This window comes from Aquarana catesbeiana, linkage group LG01 (genome assembly GCF_042186555.1).
Source record: "Aquarana catesbeiana isolate 2022-GZ linkage group LG01, ASM4218655v1, whole genome shotgun sequence".
Taxonomy (NCBI): Eukaryota; Metazoa; Chordata; class Amphibia; order Anura; family Ranidae; genus Aquarana; species Aquarana catesbeiana.
The window spans coordinates 328,166,502-328,190,327 of NC_133324.1; the positions used below are offsets into that span (position 1 = coordinate 328,166,502).

The 23,826-nt window shown below is 44.2% G+C and overlaps 2 protein-coding genes across 5 annotated transcripts in view; one reads left to right on the forward strand and one right to left on the reverse strand.

Moving 5' to 3' along the window:
• Positions 1-759: 759 nt before the first annotated feature.
• Positions 760-14,360, forward strand: PLA2G3 (phospholipase A2 group III). The gene is made up of 4 exons (XM_073631048.1): positions 760-1,185; positions 7,596-7,728; positions 9,625-9,759; positions 9,841-14,360. Exons 1-4 carry the CDS (start codon positions 1,026-1,028, stop codon positions 10,289-10,291), a joined length of 879 nt encoding a protein of 292 aa, XP_073487149.1. The 5' UTR covers positions 760-1,025; the 3' UTR covers positions 10,292-14,360.
• Positions 14,177-23,826, reverse strand: part of INPP5J (inositol polyphosphate-5-phosphatase J) — a 137,027-nt gene continuing 127,377 nt past the window's right edge. For all 4 annotated transcript variants that reach the window (XM_073631027.1, XM_073631036.1, XM_073631018.1 and 1 more), the window contains 4 exons: positions 19,321-19,458; positions 19,155-19,241; positions 18,455-18,559; positions 14,177-15,462 (listed from right to left, as the gene is read on the reverse strand). In XM_073631027.1, the coding sequence (XP_073487128.1) occupies positions 14,980-15,462; positions 18,455-18,559; positions 19,155-19,241; positions 19,321-19,458 (813 nt within the window). In that variant the 3' untranslated portion in view covers positions 14,177-14,979. The remainder of the gene's footprint in view (positions 15,463-18,454; positions 18,560-19,154; positions 19,242-19,320; positions 19,459-23,826) is intronic.

A 23,826-nucleotide genomic window follows, 5' to 3' on the forward strand; every position in this document is an offset into this window, starting at 1 on the left:
GCTGGTTTTTATTCCCAGTCCGGCCCTGCATTTCAGTTTGTCAGACAGGTAAAAGGAAGTTAGCTGAGTACAGTAATTGTGAAACTCATGTGGGGAATTTACAGATGTAAGAATAACCAAAGTCTATGTGTCATAAATAATTGATGTGTTCTAACATGTGTGTTTTTTATAATTGGTTAAATGAATCAGGAGTCTCCTCCTTGGAGGAAATATGTAATTGTGATCCAAAAGCTGGTATCGGTATGTTGTAAAAACACCCATAAGGGTCACTTGGCCTTTTGAACAAATCAAGCAAAATAAATGGTTTGTTTTCCTAAAAAAAAGTCTGGTGTCCCGGAGTTGTTCCTGGCTATCTCCCACTTTAAGGCCACATAGGGTTGTCGTTTTTTGCCATTATATTATACTAACATTAATCAAGGGTTCTTCAAAAAGTTTCCGCACTTTTTTTTTATACGTTTAGCAGCCATCTTCACCACAACGTGACAACTAATACTAAACTGTAAGGTCGGCCGGCTTGCCAGACAGACTAGTCACATGACACTCTCAGACACGACCAATTACGACTCCTCCCGCCCTCGCTGTTTCCAATGAAAATGTGTGGAAACTTTTTGAAGACCCCTCATAGATACAAATAGTGGAGTGCATGGCACAGAAAGCAGGCCCTTGTATGCATCATCATCCCCTACCAGCGAGCTGCAGGTAATAAAGATGCTGAAGGTAAAAGTGAGTAGGTGTGTCATAGCGCAGGTTATCACACATCACCTCATCTAGTAGAGGCTATAAAAGCATCATCTGCAGCTCTGTCTCCTGACAGATGGAAGGCAGGAATTCTGTCTGATTCATAAAGCTGCATGTGTGTGTATGCTCTGCTGCTTAATCTGTAGCTGATTTCTTATTGTAATTCCTTTATGGAGTATGTGCCAGATCTCCAAAGCCCTCTTATACTTATTGATTTGTTATAGACACTAACATCTGCAGTGTATGCAGCTTTGAGAATTTGCTGTGTCATTTGGCTGCGTATAAAGATGTGGAGGGGCACGTTTGTGTTGGTGGTAGTGCTTTACCCAGCCGTTTTCATCCATGTGAATGGAGAGAATAACCACATTCGACATAGACGGAGCTGGATTATGCCAGGAACACTGTGGTGTGGAGCCGGGAGCATTGCCGAGAACTTCACCAACCTAGGTGAGATGGCTACATCAAAAAACGGTATAGCAAAAGTCAGTAAAATGCTTACAGGGGCTGATTTATTAGATGAACTGCTTTAATTCTAAACTATGTTTACTTCTAAACCTGAATCAAATTAGAAGGTCATTGTTGCTTTAATTATCCTGAATCAGTCTGGATATTTGAAGGTGAAAACTAGCTTGTTAGCAATTGTCTTCATCCATCCTGTTCTGTAAAGAGAGAGTGGCATTGCTCATTTTCTATCAACAATACTAGTGGATTCTGACATGCTTTCAGATTTACATCCAGAAAGGGGAGGTGGTACCTACTACTTAAAGGGTAAGTTCACCTTTGCACACTTTTTTCCTAAATTCCAGCTCCCCTATGCACCAATATAGCATTCATGTACTTTTTTTGCAAAAATATCAAAGCTTTCCATTAAATCTAGTCACTTACCTTTCTTGTCCTAATCCACGTTTCCAGACGTTTCCATTAGTAATGTCTTCTTCCTGATCACACTTTAGGTCATGACACAGGAAGGAGTTGACCAGCTGACCTCATTAGCACACACCCTGCATCATCTACTCACCCATTCCCAGGTGCACGTTTTTTAAATGAAATGCAATCAATCAGTGATCACACTTCTTACTAAATATACAATCAGACTGCATAGTGTATGGCCATCTTTATACAAGTAAATATGAGGGAGTGGACAGAAACACTCAGCTGTCAAGCCCCGTTCACAACTCTGCATAGCGGGAACTCTCATTCCCACATGCTTTTTTTTTTTTTTTTAGCGAGGAGGGTGGGGAGGTGTTTTGGAGCATTTTCACTCATCGCACATATGGAAGCCCATCCACCTGAATGGGCTGCCCTACACACAGCAATCGCCCCAAAGAAGCTTCATAACTTTTTTTTTTTTTAGAGTGGAGCTTGGTGTGTTTTTTACTGCGATTTTTGGTGCAGCACATTTCTGAAATGCAAGGAAACGTGCAGATGTGAATGGAGCCTCGTTGTTCTTGTGTTATCGCACCAATTTCACTTTCAAGCCCCATTCATATCTAGCATAGTGGGAGTGCACATTTTGTGTCTTGTTTTTCCCGTGACACGCATAGGGCAGCCTGTTCATTGAAATTGGATGCACTATATGTGGTTAATGGGACATTTTGGCGTTTTGTGTGTTGTGTGTTTTTTACTGTGCGTTTTGCAGCATTTGCCACTCGTTTTTTCACATGGCAAAATGTGTGTTTGCTTCTGTGTTTGGTGTGCCGTTAACAATTACAATGGCACTAAAAAGCGCAACTAGTAATTTTAGGTGTATAAACATGGCCATACACCAGGGCCGGACTGGCCTACCGGGATACCGGGAGATTTCCCGGCAGGCTGCCTGCCGTGAGGCCGCTTTGAGTTGCGGCTGCAGTGCTCCCCTCTCTCCTGCTCCTGTGTGTCATGGAGCTGGCTGGGTCTGTGTTCGGCGGCGGCACTGTAACACGGTCCCGCCCCCCTAGACCGGCTTGTGTGATAGTAGATAGAATCAGTGTTCCGCCTATCACACGAGCCGGTCTAGGGGGGCGGGACCGTGTTACAGCGTCGCCGCCGAACACAGACCCAGCCAGCTCCGTGATCCACATGAGTAGATGCCCGCCCGTACAGCCCGCCCTGTGTGCCTGGATAGGAGGATCGGCGGGGGGCCGCATATATAGGAAATGAGCTTTCTATATTCCTCCATGCAGCTGCTGAATACTTGCAGGAGGGAGAGGAGGAGAATCAAGTATTCAGCGGCTGCATGGAGGAATATAGAAAGCTCATTTCCTCTATATGCAGCCCCCCGCCGATCCTCCTATCCAACTTCTTTTACTGGCCCCCTCAGTTCTCCTTGTGCTCCCTGGAGCCCCCCCATGCTCTCCAGCCCCCCCCCCACAGTTCTCTCCACCCCTGTTTTTTCTGCCCCCCCCCTGCTCTCCAGCTCTCCCCATCCTACTCTAGCCACCATCCCAGTGCTCTTCACTCCCCCAGTGCTCTCCACCCATGTTCTTTCTCCCCCCCCCCAGTGCTCTCCAGCTCTCCCCATCACTCTCCAGCCCCCACCCCAGTGCTCTCCACCCCCCACAGTGCTTCCAGCCCCCCATTCTCCGCACCCCTGTTCTTTCGGTCCCCCCGGTGCTCTCAAGCTCCACCCATCGCTCTCCAGCCCCCCCCCCGTGCTCTTTGCCCCCCGTGCTCTCCACCCCTGTTTTTTTTGGCTCCCCCTCCAGTGCTCTCAAGCTTCCCCCCCAGCACTCTCCGCTCCCCACCCCTGTACTCTCCACTCCCCCCTGCATTTTGCCCCCACCCATGTGCTCTCCAACCCCCGCCAGTGCTCTCCAGTCCCCCGTGCTTTCCACCCCTGTTCTTTCTGGCCCCCACTGGTGCTTTCAAGCTCCCCCCATTGCTCTCCACTCCCCCCTGCTCTTTGTACCCCCCAGTGCTCTCCACCCATGTTCTTTCTCCCCCCCAGTGCTCTTCGCCCCCCACAGTGCTCTCCAGCCCCCCATTCTCCGCACCCCTGTTCTTTCGGTCCCCCCCGGTGCTCTCAAGCTCCACCCATCGCTCTCCAGCCCCCCCGTGCTCTTTGCCCCCCCGTGCTCTCCACCCCTGTTTTTTTTGGCTCCCCCTCCAGTGCTCTCAAGCTCCCCCCCAGCACTCTCCGCTCCCCACCCCTGTACTCTCCACTCCCCCCTGCATTTTGCCCCCACCCATGTGCTCTCCAACCCCCGCCAGTGCTCTCCAGTCCCCCGTGCTTTCCACCCCTGTTCTTTCTGGCCCCCACTGGTGCTTTCAAGCTCCCCCCATTGCTCTCCACTCCCCCCTGCTCTTTGTACCCCCCAGTGCTCTCCACCCCTGTTTTTCTGCCCCTCCCCCAGTGCTCTTCGCCACCCCACACTCTTAGCCCCCACAGTGCTCTCCACCTCTGTTCTTTTTGGACCCCCAGTGCTCTCAAGTCCCCCCCTCCCAGCGCTCTCCGCTCCCCATCCCTGTGATCTCCACTCCCCCTGCTCTTTGCCCCCACCCATGTGCTCTCCAACCCCGCCAGTACTCTCTGCTCCCCCTTCTTTCCAGCTCCCACCCAGTGCTCTCCACTTCCCCAGGACCAGAGGACAGGCTGACTGGGGCCGGAAAATGAGGATGGCTGAAGGTGCAGGTGGCCAGGGACCACTCCATCTCACAGCAAACAGATCCTCTGGAAGGAGCACTGTCCCCATCCAAAACGAGAACAGACCCTGCCTGCTGCTGGCCATCATGGATATCCTGCTGGCATGCAAGGTACCGTACCGAGCATCAACAACACACCTTCCCACAGACAGGGACTGCTGACTGGGCCATGGGGCACAGGAGGGGCTGCAATGATGGGCACAGTGAAGCTGCATTCCTGGGCACAGTGAGACTGCATTCACGGCACAGTAAAGCTGCATTTGATGGGCACAGTGAGGCTGCATTGATGGGCACAGTGAGGCTGCATTGATGGGCACAGTGAGGCTGCATTGATGGGCACAGTGAGACTGCAATGATGGGCACAGTGAGGCTGCAATGATGGGCACAGTGAGGCTGCAATGGTGGGCACAGTGAGGCTGCAATGATGGGCACAGTGAGGCCGCATTCATGGGCACAGTGAGACTGCATTCACGGGCAGAGTAAAGCTGCATTTGATGAGCACAGTGAGGCTGCATTGATGGGCACAGTGAGGCTGCATTGATGGGCACAGTGAGGCTGCATTGATGGGCACAGTGAGACTGCATTCACGGGCAGAGTAAAGCTGCATTTGATGAGCAGTGAGGCTGCATTTGATGAGCACAGTGAGGCTGCATTGATGGGCACAGTGAGGCTGCATTAATGGGCACAGTGAGGCTGCATTGATGGGCACAGTGAGGCTGCATTGATGGGCACAGTGAGGCTGCATTTGATGGGCACTGGTGAGGCTGCATTTGATGGGCACTGGTGAGGCTGCATTGAGCTCCTGTATCATGTCTGTAGTCTCTGACCATCTCTTGTATCATGTCTGCAGTCTCTGAGGGAGTCTGCAGAGGAGTCAAGAGTGGGAGCACCGCCGGGATGGGGGTCATGGGAGAAGTCAGACAAGTGTGGACTGTGGAGAGGAGACTATAGGATAAAACCAGAGCCACCGAGCTGAAGCCGACTGACTGAGCCCTGCATGGTGCACCTGAGAGGAGGTCAGTGACAGCACCGCTAGGCCGTCTGAAGGGGGGGTCACTGATGTAAGGGGGGAGTGAATACGATAATGTAAGGGGGCACCGATATAAAGCACAGCCTTATATCAGTAACCCCCCCCCCTTACCTTAGTGTATTCTTTCTGCGGAAGGTGGTCCCCCCCCCTCCCACGAGTTCCTGGGGTCCCCCTTGATGATTGATCACTTACCACTTTTAACTGGAATTTGCTTTTATATATATATATATATATATATATATATATATATATATATAAAGCCCTATGTGATTTCCACCGCTGTTGCGGTGGTATAATAATGCTGTGGGGCTGGTATGAAATTTTTTCCAGGGCTGGATGTTATTCCCAGTCTGGCCCTGCCATACACTATACAATCTGGTTGTATATTGTGTATTTAGTGAAAAGGGTGATCACTGATTGATTGCATTTCATTTAAAAAAACGTGCACCTGGGAATGGGTGAGTAGATGATGCAGGATGTGTGCCAATGAGGTCAGCTGGTCAACTCCTTCCTGTGTCTTGACCTAAAGTCTGATCAGGAAAAAGACTTTACTAATGGAAACGTCTGGAAACGTGGATTAGGACAAGAAAAGTAAGTGAATCGAGATTTAATGGACAGCTTTGATATTTTGAAAAGTAAGTGATTCTAGATTTAATGGAAAGCTTTGATATTTTTGAAAAAAAAAAGTACACGAATGCTATATTGGTGCATAGGGGAGCTGGAATTTAGAAAAAAAAAAAGTGTACAAAGGGGAACTTACCCTTTAAGTAGCAGGTATTTTCTGCTCTTCTCCCCAGTATTCTAAGCCCCTCTGCTTTCTTCTTGTAGGCCCCATACTCCTTCACTATGATTGTTCTTGTACTTGGCTGTGTACTGTCCTCTAGTCTGTGGCTCCTTCTGCTCTACTCACTGATGTAGGTGGTGCGTTGTCAACTTCTCTGTTTCATTCCTCCAATGTAGCTTTCATTCTCCCCAAAAAAATAAAAATAAATAAAAATGCTCCTGCGCTTGAGAAATTGCTGTGTGGCTAATGGAAAACAAGTGTCTTCACTGATCTAGCCCCCACAATGGCTGTGCTGCCACTCCAGACAGGTCAGTGCCATGAATATTCCACTCCTCCACTGTGGCTCCTTTCCCTTTCTCTATGCCGCATGCTGTTCCCTGAATATTCCACTCCTCCACCGTGGCTCCTTCCCTATGCTGCAATCTATGCCCTAAATATTCCACTCCTCCACTGTGAGTGTTTTCCCTGTCTCTGTGCTGCAGGCTGTGCCCCGAATATTCCACTCCTCCACTGTGAGTGTTTTCCCTGTCTCTGTGCTGCAGGCTGTGCCCTGAATTTTCCACTCCTCCACTGTGAGTGTTTTCCCTGTCTCTGTGCTGCAGGCTGTGCCCTGAATTTTCCACTCCTCCACTGTGAGTGTTTTCCCTGTCTCTGTGCTGCAGGCTGTGCCCTGAATATTCCACTCCTCCACTGTGAGTGTTTTCCCTGTCTCTGTGCTGCAGGCTGTGCCCTGAATATTCCACTCCTCCATTATTGCTCCTTTCCTTGTCTCTATGCTGCAGTCTTTGCCCTAAATATTCCACTCATCCACACTCATCCACTCCTATATTATTTATCTCCATAGGTGTGAGCAGCCTATTGCATTAGGATGTGCACCACAAAGCTCAAACATGAATGCTTTTCTCTGCAGCCTCAGCTGCACAGGACAGTGAATGAATGTGAAGTGCTGTGTGCTGAGTGGCTTCCTGTTCATTTGCAATCAGAAGCATAGTAAACACAGTTTACTATGCTTCAGTTATGAATGAACACAGTGAGTGAGTGTGTTCATTTAGAAAAGGAAGGTGCTGGTAAATGACATATCTATTCCCTACTCTCTATCCTGAAACTTCCCCCACAGCAGCTGTGGGGAGAAGATGGAAGCCAGCAGCACTGTGGGGCAGCGGGGCCAACACGGGGGAAGCCTGGGCAGTAGGGGGAATCAGCAGTGCATTTAGTGATTAGGGTGTGCTCAGACACACCTGGCACACCCCCTTCACATGCCTATGTTTCTCACCCTCTGACACTGTGCTGCAGACTGTGAATTCTTCACTATCCCCTCCCTCTGCTGTGTCTCCTTTTCCCCTTCTCTTTACTAGAATAAAGATATTTAAATACAAACACATTTGTGAACTACGGTAATTACTCTTTTTTTTTTTTTTTTAGGAGTGTTCCATGGAGCGGATCTTTGCTGCAGAGAACATGACCATTGCGTTCCACAAATCCAATCATTTGAATTTCAGTATGGCATCCGAAATTACAAACTGCACACGGTATCACACTGTGACTGTGATCAGAGGTGAGTGAAAACGGAACTCTTCCGTGTTACAAAAATAGTAATAGCTTTACAAGCACAGTGAGGGAATAGGAGTAAGGTGACCATCAGAAAAACCTTTTATCTTTTGCATGAAATAATCTAAATGTGAGGAGGAGTGACTCATTTCTTATTAGCATTGGCGCTCAGCAAAGAGCAGGTTACATCAGACATTACCAGGATCACACGGGGGGGCAAATTCCACACTGCATGAAAAAATCTCATCATCTCTGCTTTGATACCCTCTATAAACTCCGCCTTCTTTATCTGGCACCTGTCAATTCCGGAGCGATTTTTTACAACACTGAATGCCGTGCAACATCGTATTCTTTGCTCAATAAAAACCATTGTTTGCTGCACACACAGTACAAACAGTGTTATTTATTAATATACAGTAACGTGTAAAAAGCAGTACAGTTGGTTATCGCACTGCACATAGCTGCTGTGGCTAATGACTCTCAATAAGCATAAGCAAGACTCATTAGGGTTGATTTACAAAAGGCAAATAGACTGTACACTTTGCAACTGCAGTTGCTCTAATTTTTCCCCAGAGCTTAGTGAATGCGGTAAAGCTCTGCTGATTTCCATCAACCAATCATGCGCAAGCAAATATTCTGTTTTTTTTTTTTATTTTGCTTGCACCTGATTGGGTGTTCTTCTGGGGAAAATTAGTGAAACTGCACATGCAAACTGCACAGTCCATTTGCCTTTAGTAAATCAACCCCATTAACTCTTGGACCTCCAATAGCAGCACTTACGTAAAAATAGAAAGTGGGCTTTTTTTTTCTTGTTTTTATATACTGCATTGTATTAATTCCAACAGTCTATATTACCTTACAGCAAGACTTGCATTCACCAGCTACCATGTCTTAGTGTCAAACTCAAACTCAAACTTATCTTGCATACACGCGGTCACACAAATCTTGTCGGAAATTCCGAACATGAAGAACGCGGTGACGTACAACACGTACGACGAGCCAAGAAAAAGGAAGTTCAATAGCCAGTGCGGCTCTTCTGCTTGATTCCGAGCATGCGTGGAACTTTGTGCGTCGGAATTGTGTACACACGATCGGAATTTACGACAGCGTATTTTTGTTGTTGGAAAATTTGAGATCCAGATATCAAATTTTGTGTGACAGAAATTCCGATGGAAAATGTCTGATGGAGCCTACACACGGTCGGAATTTCCGACAACAAGCTCCCATCAAACATTTTCCGTCGGAAAATCCGACTGTGTGTATGGGGCATAACAGTGTCCGGCTGAGCACGGGTTAAAGCTTCTAGGGGGATTTTTAATTCTCCTCTGACTGTCCTGTGAGAATACAGGACCCCTGACCTTATGTCTGGATAGTGCTGATTGGCCATGTGCTGATCATATGCACCCTCCCAAAAAAACAAAAACCCCAAAAAAACTCTATCGTAATACACCCCAAACTGAGCATGTGCAGAGTGCCCCCAAGGCTCTGTACTATCAGCAGATAGATTGGGGACTGTGGAAGAAGAGGAGAATCAGAGAAGACAGGATCAAACAGCCTTTTTACACAATGCAAAGGATTAACCCCTTAGGGTCCACAGTGAGTATAACAAGCATGCTTTACTGAATATACAGACTGATTTTACTGTTGTGGGTTTAGTAACACTTTGTTTACTTATGATGCTTAACGGATCAATTTCTCCTGCATCAAATGTAGGTGTTCATGTGCATGAGGCCTAGGTAGTGAGTCAGTTATATTTTATTGTTTCATGGGGCTTTTAAACTGATGTTTTCAATGTGTTTTATATATATATATATACAATCTTTGTTTTTCAAATGGGCATAAGTCATGACAAAAGAGCTTTTCCTATATGATCTATTCCTATCTCCTTTCTTTCCCCTCATAGGTTCAGACAATGCCTACATGCAGTCAATGACACAATGTCTACCCTGGTAGGCATCATGTTTTTCAACATCTTAGAGATGCCCTGCTTCACCCTGAGAGAGACGGAGCAGTGTGTGGAATGGCACTGGTGGGGAGGGTAAGTGTGCGTCACATCACTACTCGGGGGTAATATCACAGCACAGTACATTATATCACTGTTCTTTATTTTATTTTCTAGCTGTAAAAGAAATGGCTCATCATCAAAAGCTGAACTTCACAAACCCACAGTGTTCAACTACAGTAACGCTGAAGCCAACCAAACTCCTACTCCCCTCCCTCACAGAGTTAGACAGCCACATGGTTCTCCAGAGCCACATAGTTCTCCTTCACAGAAAGGCAAATTTAAAGCTTCCTCACTCTCCGTATCATCATTGAACACTGTAAAAAGTAAGAAAAGACTGCTGAAAAAACTGGAGAGGGCACAGAGAAAAAAAACTGTAATAGGCCATGGAGGAACCACAATGGATGGCAGAGGAGATTCTGAGGAAGCTAAAATAAAAAGGTCACTCTTTTCTCATCAGTCTGGCAAACATAGTTTCCAAAAGAGAAGACAATGGACTCAAGAGAGGAAGAGAAGGACAACTAAGGCACAAAATAGCACCATCAGTAGTGCCAAAGATTCCATTTAGTGAGAGAAATTTGAACCCGTTGACAGAAGAAACAACTACAAGCCAGGAAAGATGAATGTATTAATGACTATGGAGATCTAAATAATATGTTTTTTCTGATTGAAAAGCATAGGGATTTATTTACTAAAGGCAAATGAGCTGTTTACTTTGAAAGGGAAGTTGCACAATGCAAGGGAATTTTCTCCAGAACTTAGAGAATGAGGTGAAGCTCTGCTGACTTCCATCATCCAATCATACACAAGAAAAAATGCTGTGTTTTTTTTTCCCCCTAGCATGTAATTGGGTATTCTTTGAAAAGTGACACGTCACCACATGCACTAAGCCCCGGGGCTAAGGGGTTGATTTAGGCAAATAGACTGTGCACTTTGCAAAGTAGTTAGAACATATTTTCTCTTTTAAAGCCCAATTGAGCCCACATGTTTTTATTACAGCAATTCAAGTCAGGCTGTCTAAAATGGAAAGCAAATGTCAGACCTGTCATTTTCTTTTTACTGTTCTAGAGCTGCAGACCATGATAAACCCCTCTGTGTTGGCAGCACCTCTTAGATCTGAAACTATGCTCTCACACAGTATGGATCTGCAGAAGTCTGATGCCTCCTGCATAGTGCTCCAATCGACAAGGCTGCTCAGGGATCTGGAGTGTTATTGAGTGGAGGACGCATGTAGGGTGCATGTGAAATCAGGTTACATTTTTAGGTCACCTGACTTGATCACAATATTAAAAAACACAGATTTAGTTAGGCGTTAAAAGGTTCAATAATGAGAATCAGGTGAATACACGTAGGAGACAAAAGAAGGCCTGGATGCATAGTCCTCACTCCTGCCGGAGACACAACACGGACACCATGCTCTACTCACTTTGCACAGACATAATGTTAAGGTAACTGCTGTTTCATAGCGATGACATAGCAGTACAGAAATTCGGCAGACAAGTGCCAAGTGCACGGTATGAACCCTAAATATCCCTCAGCTCCTTTCCACCCCTGCAGCTTCATTGGCTGGGTGTCAGAGATGGACCCCTACAAGTTGGTAAACACCCATGCAGAGGATGCAGGCACAGGACATGGAGATAAGTGATATGTATATACTACACAAACCCTTCTACCTCCTACTCGTAACACATGTGGGAAATTCATAATTAGTCCTGTAGAATTGTCGGTGCTTGTGCCAGATTCATGTACCTGTCAGAAACAGAGACATGAACGTTTTGGAGGCTAGTACTGACATCCGTAGGCGTGTGCACAGGGTGTGCCAGGTTTCGCCTGTTTAACCCCTGGATTTTTCACCAAAGCCTCCGAACAGGGCTCTGAAAAAATTTGTAAAAAAAACAAAATTGTAAAAAATAATGATAATAAAAACTACTGACCCCATCCACAAGCCCTACTGACATTGCCGCTGCTCTACTGACACCGTCAGCATATATACACATGCACACACTTATGTGTTTGAGCTTTGAGGTGCACACCCTAATGCAATAGGCTGTGCACACCTATGGTGACATCAGAGTGTCCATACAGTGTGCTCCCTCCCTGGCCACTGCACCCATAACAATGACAGGCACCCGGCAGAGGGGTTTTATAGTGGAGTGGGTGGAGCATAATGAGAGAATAATTCCTCATCAGGTCAACCTTGCTTTTAATTGACAAGACAAAATCGGTGGGCAAATCCATAACCACTATTCAGTACAATAGCAGATTTCAAATCTTCTTGCTGCCATTCACTGTTGATCCTCTGAGACTCATCCTTTCCCATATATGGCCATTTATATATTTGGGAAATGACATCACCAGTATCCCCGGGTCCTTCGTTTACAACCAGCTTTGGATCGGGGAGTCTCTCTGCCGTCAGTTGAATGGGGCTGTGCTACACTCATGACAGCTTTGCAGCACATACATGCCCCACTCTGAGCACCGCCACTGGTCTTAGGACTAGTTTACACTAGCGCTGCTCTCTTTCTATACTTTTAGATCACAATATTGTTTAATCTCAATGAGAAAACAGAACTATAGAAATATGTGAATGCAGTATTCACTTTTATGTATAAATGTATGAAGAAGTTTAGGTCTGTTGATTTCAGTAAGCAAAAAGTTTTTTAAGTATGTCAGACTCTCAGGATTATCAAGATGGATGCTGGTTTGGGATAGTTACATCGATGGAAGAAACTTCAGCAATAAAGCATAGATCATGAATGTTTAGATGGGTAGGTCACCTTTAAAATGTTGCTAGTGAACCAAAAAAAAAAATAGGGGTCAGTTCACACCACATGCAGTCTAGTGCGTTTTTGTTCTGCATCAGTATATGGGCTCCAATGGCATAGTTCACACCAGTGCGGTCAGTTACAAGGCTTTCCAGTTCCAGTAAAAAAAAAATTAAAAGTGCTGCATTCTTCCTGGAACACAGTAAAACGCATCAAAAACGCACAAATGCACTGGAACGCATCAAGAACGCACTGGACCCTAGTATAGTGAAAAAAAAACAGGAAAAGGGAAGAAAAAAGCACCTGGAATGCATCCGGAAAGTCATAAAAAATGCACCGGAATGCATCCAAAAACACGTTAAAAACATGCATGCAGAAACACATTTGAAACAGATCTGGAGTGTGAAACAGCCCTAAGTGTATATATGAAAACATTACATTATCTTATAGTGTTAAAATAACATTTTTGTATGTAAATATGTATAATAGGCTCTATTTGTATAGAAGCTCTACAAATAAATACATGTATATAAGCGCTACCAATAAATACATACTGAAGTATATAGTCATATTTATAAATGGAAATATTTAGTTACACGTATACTGACTTGATGCCATATGTATCGCTAAATACTGTAGGGCAGAAAAGTGAACAACTTATGCTGTGTATCTTAATGTATGAAACATTTTAAATCAAGAAAGCTTTCACTATTTAAAAAAAAAAAAGAGCATAAATGTATCTAATGAACCAATGTACATGAGTCTCTTCAAATACTTTGTTTTTACAATGTTTTCAAAATATCTATAAGGTGGCATCTAAAATTTAGCAGAGCTACCTATCCTACAAAACTGCATGTACATTAATTGTGTGTGAATGGGGGCAAAATCAAATGGTATTAGGCTATTTTCTCTCCAGGTTGAGAGCCCTTTCACACTGAGCTGCCTGCCGCGTTAGCGGTAAAGCGCTGCTAGTTTTACCGTCGTTTTATGGGCGCTTTTTCAGCCTCTAGGGGGCGCTTTTTTCTTCCCGCTAGCGCCCGTGTAGCGCCACTGCTGAATCGCTTTGCAGGTGCTTCGGCAGCGGTGCCCGCAGGGGCAGTGGAGGGCCGGTGTATACACTGCTCCTCTACTGCCCCAAAGATGCTGCTTGCAGGACTTTTTTTAACGTCCTGCCAGCGCAGTGCCCCTGTGTGAGAGCACTCTGGCTTGAGAGATGTTTTACAGGTGCTATTTTTAGCGCTGAAACGCCTCCAGTGTGAAAGGGGTCTGAATGTTATTTATTCTAAAATAAAATGAATCAGGAAAACATTGCAATTTGGCCACTAGATGGCACTAACAATCATACTAAATACGTTTTGTATTTACGATGATCATCAGCTCCATCTAGTGGCCATAATTCAGTATTTTCCTGATGAATTAATTTCTTTCTACTGTTTGATTACAATGAGGGACAAGATATCCACACAAGAAAATTATTTGAACCATTTCTTGTGCATGACACAATATAACAAAACATTTAGTACAAAACACATTTGAGAACAAAACAACAATTTTCTATTCTGGTAGTGTAATATGCATACACCCACCAAAACATTTCTGATATAAAATAAATCGTCTTCACACAATCCAACACTATGCCATTTTGTTTAATTTAGCAAATCATTTAATAAATGAAGAGTGAAAATGAATGAGCGTTAAATACTTTGACCAAACATTTATTTGACGTTTCAGTGCAATTTGGGTCCTGCTTAAGGTGAAACTGTAAGTTATGTCATAATTGATACTGAAATGTCATACATAATATCCAGATGCACAATGGCAAAAAAATGAGCCCCAATATACCATTAATCATAGAATATTTCATTTACAAGTCTCAAATGAATTCATAGAATTTATTATCCAGTTATAAACCCACTTTCAGTGCAACTCCATGTCTGTGTTATATACTGGCCTGCTTGAAATGTAAGATTTAGCTCTTTCTCAGGTTTTTGTGTCAAATATAAGAATAAAAAATCACCCAGTTTATCCTAAAGGCTGCCATACATGGCTCAAATTTTTCCAAGTTTTATGATGAATCAGTGGGCGCCCCTGTCGGCAAAACTCAACCAAAGGAGTTGAGTGGAATATTGTTGGCCGAACAGTGTCTGCATCCAATCAGATGAAGGCACTGTTGGGGTATTCTGACAGCTGCTGGAGACGGCTGCCATAATGCAGTAGCTGGCAGGAAAGATTTTTCCATCCATGCTGTTTAGTGTGGATAGAGGAATCTGTTAGATTTCTTTTCTTCAGCCCGCAGTCATGCTACTCATCTCATTTCTAGATACCTATACTGACACCTAGTGGTGACTTTGAAAATTCTAGGACATTAGCACAGCTTGGATTTTTAATATCATAGTGACACCACATATACTATATTATGCTCTAAACATATTTCTGCTGTGCTGTCTAATGGTCAGATAAATTACACATTTTCATCCTAGTACATAATTCTCTACTTTGCTTTCTGTTGGCTCTGAGTTTGATTTTGTGAGTCTTTGGGCTGTGTAGCAGCAGAAGCTGGCCAGCTGGGATTTCCTATAGGAGAGGCTAGCATTGTCCCTTGTGCATTGTAGACTTGTCCCACAGCTTCTGGTCTCACAGTGGGCACAGCAGCAGAAAGGGGCATGTAAGGGCTGTGGATTTTATTACCTAGGCATTCCCGGGTATCCCTAGACCTAGACCTTTGAGGCCTCTCTTGTTTGGGGCTCCTAACTCCACAGGGAGACGGACTGCGGCTCTTCTGTCTGGAGGAGCTGGGAATCATAAGGTCATGCAGACGTGCAAGAGCTGGACTCCTGCTCCGTGGGGAACGAGCACTGGCTGGGCTGGGGCTTCGGGATTTTGGTCGGAGTAGGACATGAGTGCTATTATCATCTTCTGAACTGGAGTCGGAGCTGTCAGAGGTCAAGCTTTCTTCAGAACCTGGCAGACAGATCTGGGAAAAGAGTGAGAAAAACAAATACACAGAGCTTTACTAGTGCAAGAGTATCACATGGACAGTATCTCACAAAAGTGAGTACACCCCTCACATTTTTGTAAATATTTTATTATATCTTTTCATGTGACAACACTGAAGAAATTACACTTTGCTACAATGTAAAGTAGTGAATGTACAGCTTGTATAACAGTGTAAATTCGCCGTCCCCTCAAAATAACTCAACACACAGCCAGGGGCGGACTGACAACTCATGGGGCCCCCGGGCAATAGGAGATTATGGGGCCCCCAGGCAATAGCTTATGGGGCCACACAGTATACACACACACATACAGTATACACACACAGACACCCAATATACACACACACACAGAATACACATACACACACTGAAAAGGCACTGGAGAGGCGGGGCAGTTATAATCTTGGGATTTAAAAAAAAAAACACAGATTTGTACATACTGTCCCTGGTTTTATTGAAGCTGGACACCCTGATGGGGCCCCTTAGTGGCATGGGGCCCTCAGGCAGTGCCCGCGTGCCCGAATGGTCAGTCCGCCCTTGCACACAGCCATAAATGTCTAAACCGCTGGCAACAAACGTGAGTACACCCCTAAGTGAAAATGTCCAAATTGGGCCCAATTATCCATTTTCCCTCCCTGGTGTCATGTGACTCGTTAGTGTCTCAGGTGTAAATGGGGAGCAGGTGTGTTAAATTTGGTGTTATTGCTCTCACTCTCTCATACTGGTCACTAGAAATTCAACATGGCACCTCAACGCAAAGAACTCTCTGAGGATCTGAAAAAAATAATTTTTGCTCTACATAAAGATGGCCTAGGCTATAAGAAGATTGTCAAGATCCTAAAACTGAGCTGCAGCATGGTGGCCAAGACCATACAGTGGTTTAACAGGACAGGCTCCACTCAGAACAGGTCTCGCCATGGTTGACCAAAGAAATTGAGTACACGTGCTCAGCATCATATCCAGAGGTTGTTTTTGGGAAATAGAGGTATGAGTGCTGCCAGCATTGCTGCAGAGGTTGAACCGGTAGGGTGGTAGCCTGTCAGTGCTCATACCATACGCCACACACTGCACCAAATTGGTCTGCATGGCTGTCATCCCAGAAGGAAAGATGATGCACAAGAAAGCCTGCAAACTGTTTGCTGATGACAAGCAGACTAAGGACATGGATTACTGGAACCATGTCCTGTGGTCTGATGAGACAAAGATAAACTTATTTGGTTCTGGTGTTGTCAAGCGTGTGTGGCGGCAACCAGGTGAGAAGTAAAAAGACAAGTGTGTCTTGCCTACAGTCAAGCATGGTGGTGGGAGTGTCATGGTCTGGGGCTGCATGAGTGCTGTCGGCACTGGGGAGCTACAGTTCATTGAGGGAACCATGAATGCCAACATGTACTGTGACATACTGAAGCAGAGCATGATCCCCCTCCCTTCAGAGATTGGGCCGCAGGGCAGTATTCCAACATGATAACGACCCCAAACACACCTCCAAGATGACAACTGCCTTGCTAAAGAAGCTGAGGATAAAGGTGATGGACTGGCCAAGCATGTCTCCAGACCTAAACCCTATTGAGCATCTGTGAGGCATCCTCAAACGGAAGGTGGAGGAGTGCAAGGTCTCTAACATCAACCAGCTCCGTGATGCCGTCATGGAGGAGTGGAAGAGGACTCCAGTGGCAACCTGTGAAGCTCTGGTGAACTCCATGCTCAAGAGGGTTAAGGCAGTGCTGGAAAAATGGTGGCCACACAAAATATTGACACTTTGGGCCCAATTTGGACATTTTCACTATATACCCACTTTTGTTGCCAGCAGTTTAGACATGAATGGCTGTGTGTTGAGTTATTTTGAGGGGGCAGCAAATTTACTCTGTTATACAAGCTCCAATTTTAGTAGATAAACCCCAGTGTTTCTGTGAAGCACATTCCCTGACCTGACCACTTATACTCACCTTACATGCACTACCTTGCAGCTCCTTGCTCCTCTACATCCAGCGAGAATACCTGGCACTTCCAGGAATAGGGGAGCATGTGACTTGCTGATAACAATGCCTGAGCCTAGCTGCCAAGGCCTAGGCCTGAGAGCTGTCACATGAACGGGCAATGAAGACATCGCTCCCCTAGGTTGCTGACACAGCCGATTTCAGCACCAGCCGTGGGAGAACAAGGAACTACAAGGAAGGTAAGGTGAGTATAAGGGCTCTTTCACACGGAAGGCAAAAGCAGGCAGTTACGCTGCAGTTTTAGAAACCCACGATTGCCCAATGTACACATGCCACATAAACAATTAACCAGTGTGCTGCATTTGGTGGATGGAACCGCTGGCTAACACAACCCATTCAAGTGAACGGAATGGTGTCACAACTGCAATGCATGCATATCAGCATTTCGAGAGTTAAAACAGGCAGTAAGAAGGGAACACATGGGGGTTGATTTACTAAAGGCAAAAAGACTGTGCACTTTGGAAAGTGCAGTTGCACATGGCAAGAGCAGTTGCTCCACAGTTTAGTAAATGAGCAGAGGCTCTGCTGACTTTCATCAACCAATCATGTGCAAGCAAAAATGCAGTTTTTTTTAATTTTCCTTGCATGTGATTGGGTATTCTTTGCAAAGTGAAGCTTTACCTCATTTACTAAGCTCTGGAGCAACTGCACTTGCAGAGTGCAATTGCACTTTCCAAGGTGCACAGTCTATTAGCCTTTAGTAAATCAACCCCACTGCCTCCCGCTGCCTGTCAAAATTCTCTTTGAAAAGTAATCCAGCGTGAATTGCTTTTCAGAGAGGCAGCACTAACAGCCACACATGTAAATGAAAACTTAGGGGGTCAGGGTATCCCCACTGCAGAGACACCATCACTTTGTGCTGCATGGAAAAGGTGACAGGGTCTCTTTAAGGTTCACATTGCAATAATAACTTAAAAAAATGTGATCACTAAAAATGCACTATACTTTCCATCTAGAGGAAAAGGTAGGTATATACCTGGAAGGGCTCAGTAACTCCAATTAAAATGCCCATATTGTTGCTGTAATAGCCAAGCAGATATTCACCAGTGCCTTTGGGAAGAGATTCTTCACTGAACATTACCTAGGATATAACAAATATAAAGATATGCACCTTAACCACACCAGTGTTAATTTTGGCAGCAAATTTCGATTTAGTTTTAGTCTTAGGACTAAAATGGCATTTTAGTTTTAGATGTCCTGCATTTTAGTCGACTAAAACTCATTTTAGTCATCTAAAATCTAATGGGTGTAGTTAAATTGTAATGCATTATTTATGCATTTCTCTACAATTTCCAAACTCATTATATACTGCTTGAGTGAAAAATCGAATACATTATTATTTATGTTATTGAGGTATGAACATACCCTACAGACCAGTGTTAATTTTGACGTCAAATTTCAATCTAGTTTTAGTCTTTTGACTAAAATGGCATTTTAGTTTTAGTCCCATTTTAGTCTTTTGACTAAAGTGCCATTTTCGTTTTAGTCGTTATTTTAGTCATCTCAATTGTTTTAGTTTTAGTCTATTTTAGTCGACTAAAATGGTATTAAGTTAAAATGTTTTAGTCGGTTTTAGTCGACAGAATTAACACTGAACCACACATGATGCATTCTGTGTACAGTGCTGGTGTAAAACTCATCCACAGCTCAACTATATAAAAACATAATCTTAGAACCTGGTGCTGGTGTCTTCCTCCATCGCTGTCATCATCAGTCTTCACCCAGATATAGGACACATAATCTTTATGATGTCGGAATCCAACCTGCAGATAACACATCATGAAGTTTAGCAATGGAGATGAAGAACTTGTGACAGTACCGAAGCCCTTCAAAATATCTGACCTTATATAGTCCAATCCAGTCCCAGGAACTCTTCAAGTATACAGGAGACCACCGATAAGCTACAAGGGCATCCACAGGCTGAAGCCATTCATCATGTACCCAAATATGTACCAGTGGGGCAACGAGGGATGTAGAAAACTGAAAATAAATACAAACGTGTTAGAAAGTAATGTCTGATTCCAGTTTCTCTAGCGTCTTTTGTGAAAGAACATAATAACAGCTGTCAGGCACAAGACAAGATCTATCGATATATACAGTAATTCAATAAGATTTAATAGGGGTCAATTCACTAGAGGATTCCACATGCGATATGAAGGTCCGGTGACTCATTTTTTGGAAACATGGCATGGGAGAATAATGGCCTGTACACATGGTCTGATTTTCCGACAGAAAAAGTGCGATCGGATTGTGTTGTCGGAAATTCCGATCGTGTGTGGGCTCCATCGGACTTTTTTCATTGGAATTTCCGACACACAAAGTTTGAGAGCAGGCTATAAAATTTTCTGACAAATTCCGATCGTGTGAACAAAAATCCAACGCACAAAGTGCCACGCATGCTCAGAATAAATTAAGAGATGAAAGCTATTGGCTACTGCCCCGTTTATAGTCCCGACATACGTGTTTTACGTCACTGCGTTTAGAACGATCGGATTTTCCAACAACTTTGTGCGACCGTGTGTATGCAAGACAAGTTTGAGCCAACATCAATCGGAAAAAATCCGATGGATTTTGTTGTCAGAATGTCCGATCAATGTCCGACCGTGTGTACGGGGCATTAGTGTGTCAATTCATCAAAGTAAAATATCGAATGTGGGGTAAACACTAAAAAAAAATAGATCAATCATTATCAAGTCAATTCACTAAAGAACACACATTCGTTATTTATCACCTGCCAATAGACAGTCAGTATTTTAGCAATGTACAAAAAAAAAAATGAGGGTAACTTAGCAGTGGCCAGTAAGGCCGGCCATACAGGGTTTGAATCTCGGCCGGTTCTGATTCGAATCGTTAATGGGCAGGATGAATGTACTGTAACAAGTTGATCAACTTGGGTACAACCAGCCTGCCTTGGGTACAAACAGTGATAATCACTGTTTTCTTCCGGCGAGGACGGATTCCTCCGCTCGCCCCCGCCGGGAGCAGACAATTGCTCAGCAGGAAGGATTCCCCTGTCAGCACTGTATACAGTATGTTGATGGGGGAATCGTGCAAATTTTTTTGTGGTTGCAGGAAAGAAGTTTGCACCGTGTATGGCCTGCCTTAGTTAAAAGTATACAATGTATCAGAGTGGAAATGTTCCACCCTAAGCTCAGGAATGAAAACAAATTGTAACATTTCACCAGAGGGGGATTGCTCTGTGAAAGCATACTAGAATGTTTTCACAGTTTCGTAAAATTTCTGTGTGCCTTCATTTACAGAATGATTGTCCTCTGATGCAGTGTAACATGTAAGAAAAAGAGAAAAAAAACCCCACCAAAAATAATGCTACATTTAAGTGATAAATATCGCAAAGCATAAATTATCCACCGGAATGTTTTACCCATCGTGACCAGGCCATTTTATGCTATGCGGCACTGCACTCCTTTAACTGACAATTGCGTAAAATGCAGTACCCAATCGAAATGTATATCTTTATAGCTTTCTTTTGGTGGTATCTGATCACCTCTGGGTTTTTAATTTTTAATTATATAAATGAAAAAAGACTGTCAATTTTGAAAAAAAAACAAAACAATATTTTTTACTTCCTGCTAAAAAACATCCCATAAATAAAAAAAAAAAAAAAAATCAAAACTCTTTATACGTTTTGGTCAAAATGTATTCTGCTACATGCCTTTGGTAAAAAAAAAAAAAAACAAGTGTATATTGATTGATTTGTGTGAAAGTTAAAGCATCAACAAACTATGGGATATATACTGGAATTTTTATTAATTTTATGCTAGTAATGGCAGCGGTCAGTGACTTATAACGGGACTGCAAAAGTGCTACAGGAAATCTGACATTAACTAACACTGGGGGGAACTAACTAGCTGCCACTGACATCACCAGTGACATTACAGTGATCAACGCTAATAATATGCACTGTCACTGTACTAATGACACTGGGCAGGAAGGGGTTAACATCTAGGGCGAACAAGGGGTTACATGTGTGCCTAACAAATGTTTATGTGTGTACTGTGTGCTGCTTTTACTGGGGATCTAGTTTTCATTCCCTGGACACAGCTCTGTGTTGTTTACATTCCTGGAGCTATGTTTGGGGAAGCTCAGAGCCGATTACCGGGTGCTGGTGGTCAATCACTGGCCGGGACCCAGTGATCAGCATGTGCTGTGATAAATCACTATAAAAATTGGGGATTCAGTCAGTGCAAAAACAATATCCTAACTGTAAAATAAGAGCAGCTGGACACTGAAGGTAAAACATATAAACGCTTATCAAGTACAAAGTAAATAGGCAGTGCAGCACTAGAAGTGCAACCAGAGGACTCAAAAATTGCTCATATATATAATGAAAGTCCCCTTAAAAATAGAGAAGATGGAAAAGGACGAGTTGACAGAAGGAAGTCTTCTCTGTGGTGGTCTGGGTGCTCAAAAAGTTCATACGGTGCAACGCAATCAGTGATTCCACCACCAGCTAGCCAAACCGCTCACCTCAGTCACTGGACCCCTGAGCTAACATCTGGGTCAAACGGGCATTTACCACTCTCAGTGGTCATGGATGGAAGCTTGAATGGATAGATATTCACACCACTTGGGAAGACCACACTTGGTTGTAATCAATTTTCAGCTGTAATGACATGAAATATAAAAATATATATAGTGCACACTGCGTGGCTAAAACAACTTCATTTATTAAAAGTCAGGTACTCACATAAAAAGCACTAAAACCCTAGTGCTGGGATAAATGGTGAATGATAACATCATGATATAACATCAATGAGTAAGGTGGCTGCAGTGACGTCCCTGCATGCGTATCGTCCTAATCGGGACTTCTTCAGCGGTAATAGAGTCCCGGGCGTCTGATCCATATATTTATAATAAATCTTCTCCCTTAAGGTTATTACCAACTCTGTTCTGTTTATTCATCTAACCTCTCAGTCAGTGGACTGGCTGGGGGCTTCTAATTTAAGCCGTTTTAGAGTTAATAAGTTTGCACAAGCTTGTGTACCATCCCACAGAGCAGGCCGTAGGAGGGCGGTCTCTGGCATGTGCTGGTGGATTACCATAGTAACGGCTCTAAATGGAGGGTTGGTTACTAAGTGCGGAGCTTGCTTCCCTCTGTATGCGTTCCAGCCCAATAGCTGGTAGTACGCGTGCGACGTCACCTGATCAGGCGACATGCCATCGATGACGTCACGGCCACAACAATAATTCAGTATTGTAAATAGGTAGTGTCTTCCTGCACGTTAGGTCATGTGACCGGGTGTCATGCCGTCGATGGAGCCACGGTCGCTATGGTTACCTATGATTACAGACAGAAAGTAATTTCCTTGACCCCGGAGCGATCCGTTCTGATTGGACGGCTTCCGTTGGATAGTTTATTACACATGTGAATGAGATAGAGGGTTTTATTATATATATGGATCAGACGCCCGGGACTCTATTACTGCTGAGGAAGTCCCGATTAGGACGATACGCATGCGGGAGTTCCCTGGGACGTCACTGCAGCTACCTTACTCATTGATGTTATATCATGATGTTATCATTCACCATTTATCCCAGCACTAGGGTTTTAGTGCTTTTTATGTGAGTACCTGACTTTTAATAAATGAAGTTGTTTTAGCCACGCAGTGTGCACTATATATATTTTTATATTTCATGTCATTATGGCTGAAAATTGATTACAACCAAGTGTGGTCTTCCCAAGTGGTGTGAATATCTATCCATTCAAGCTTCCATCCATGACCACTGAGAGTGGTAAATACCTGTTTGACCCAGATGTTAGCTCAGGGGTCCAGTGACTGAGGTGAGCGGTTTGGCTAGCTGGTGGTGGAATCACTGATTGCGTTGCACCGTATAAACTTTTTGAGCACCCAGATCACCACAGAGGAGACTTCCTTCTGTCAACTCGTCCTTTTCCATCTTCTCTATTTTTAAGGGGACTTTCATTATACATATGAGCAATTTTTGAGTCCTCTGGTTGCACTTCTAGCTCTGCACTGTGATAAATCACAGCACAACCGGACGGGCAAGCATGCACGTGTGCACCCCCTACCCGAATACGTGGATCACGAACTAGGTAGGTGATCCAGTGCAGGGAGACCGCTTTACTGGTCCATCCTTATGATGTGGTCGGCAAGTGGACATTTAATGCATTCGGAAAATAACGCATGATTTTTAGTGAATTGACTAGTTTAGAGATAAATAGTGCATGAGTTACTTTAACTCAAAAATGTATGTGGTATTTACTGTATCTCTTAGTGAATTAACCCCAATGCCACTTACTTTACCACTCTACCAAAAACTCCAGATTAACCCAGTTGCTTTAATAATCAGTGCTATTTCTACATA

What these genes read in the sequence shown, in the direction of transcription:
- PLA2G3 (XM_073631048.1), top strand. Translation starts at nt 1,026, where the DNA reads ATGTGGAGGGGCACGTTTGTGTTGGTGGTAGTGCTTTACCCAGCCGTT. An exon ending in CGAGAACTTCACCAACCTAG is followed by an intron (nt 1,186 to 7,595) that starts GTGAGATGGCTA and finishes TTTTTTTTTTAG; the next exon opens with GAGTGTTCCATGGAGCGGAT. An exon ending in CACTGTGACTGTGATCAGAG is followed by an intron (nt 7,729 to 9,624) that starts GTGAGTGAAAAC and finishes TTCCCCTCATAG; the next exon opens with GTTCAGACAATGCCTACATG.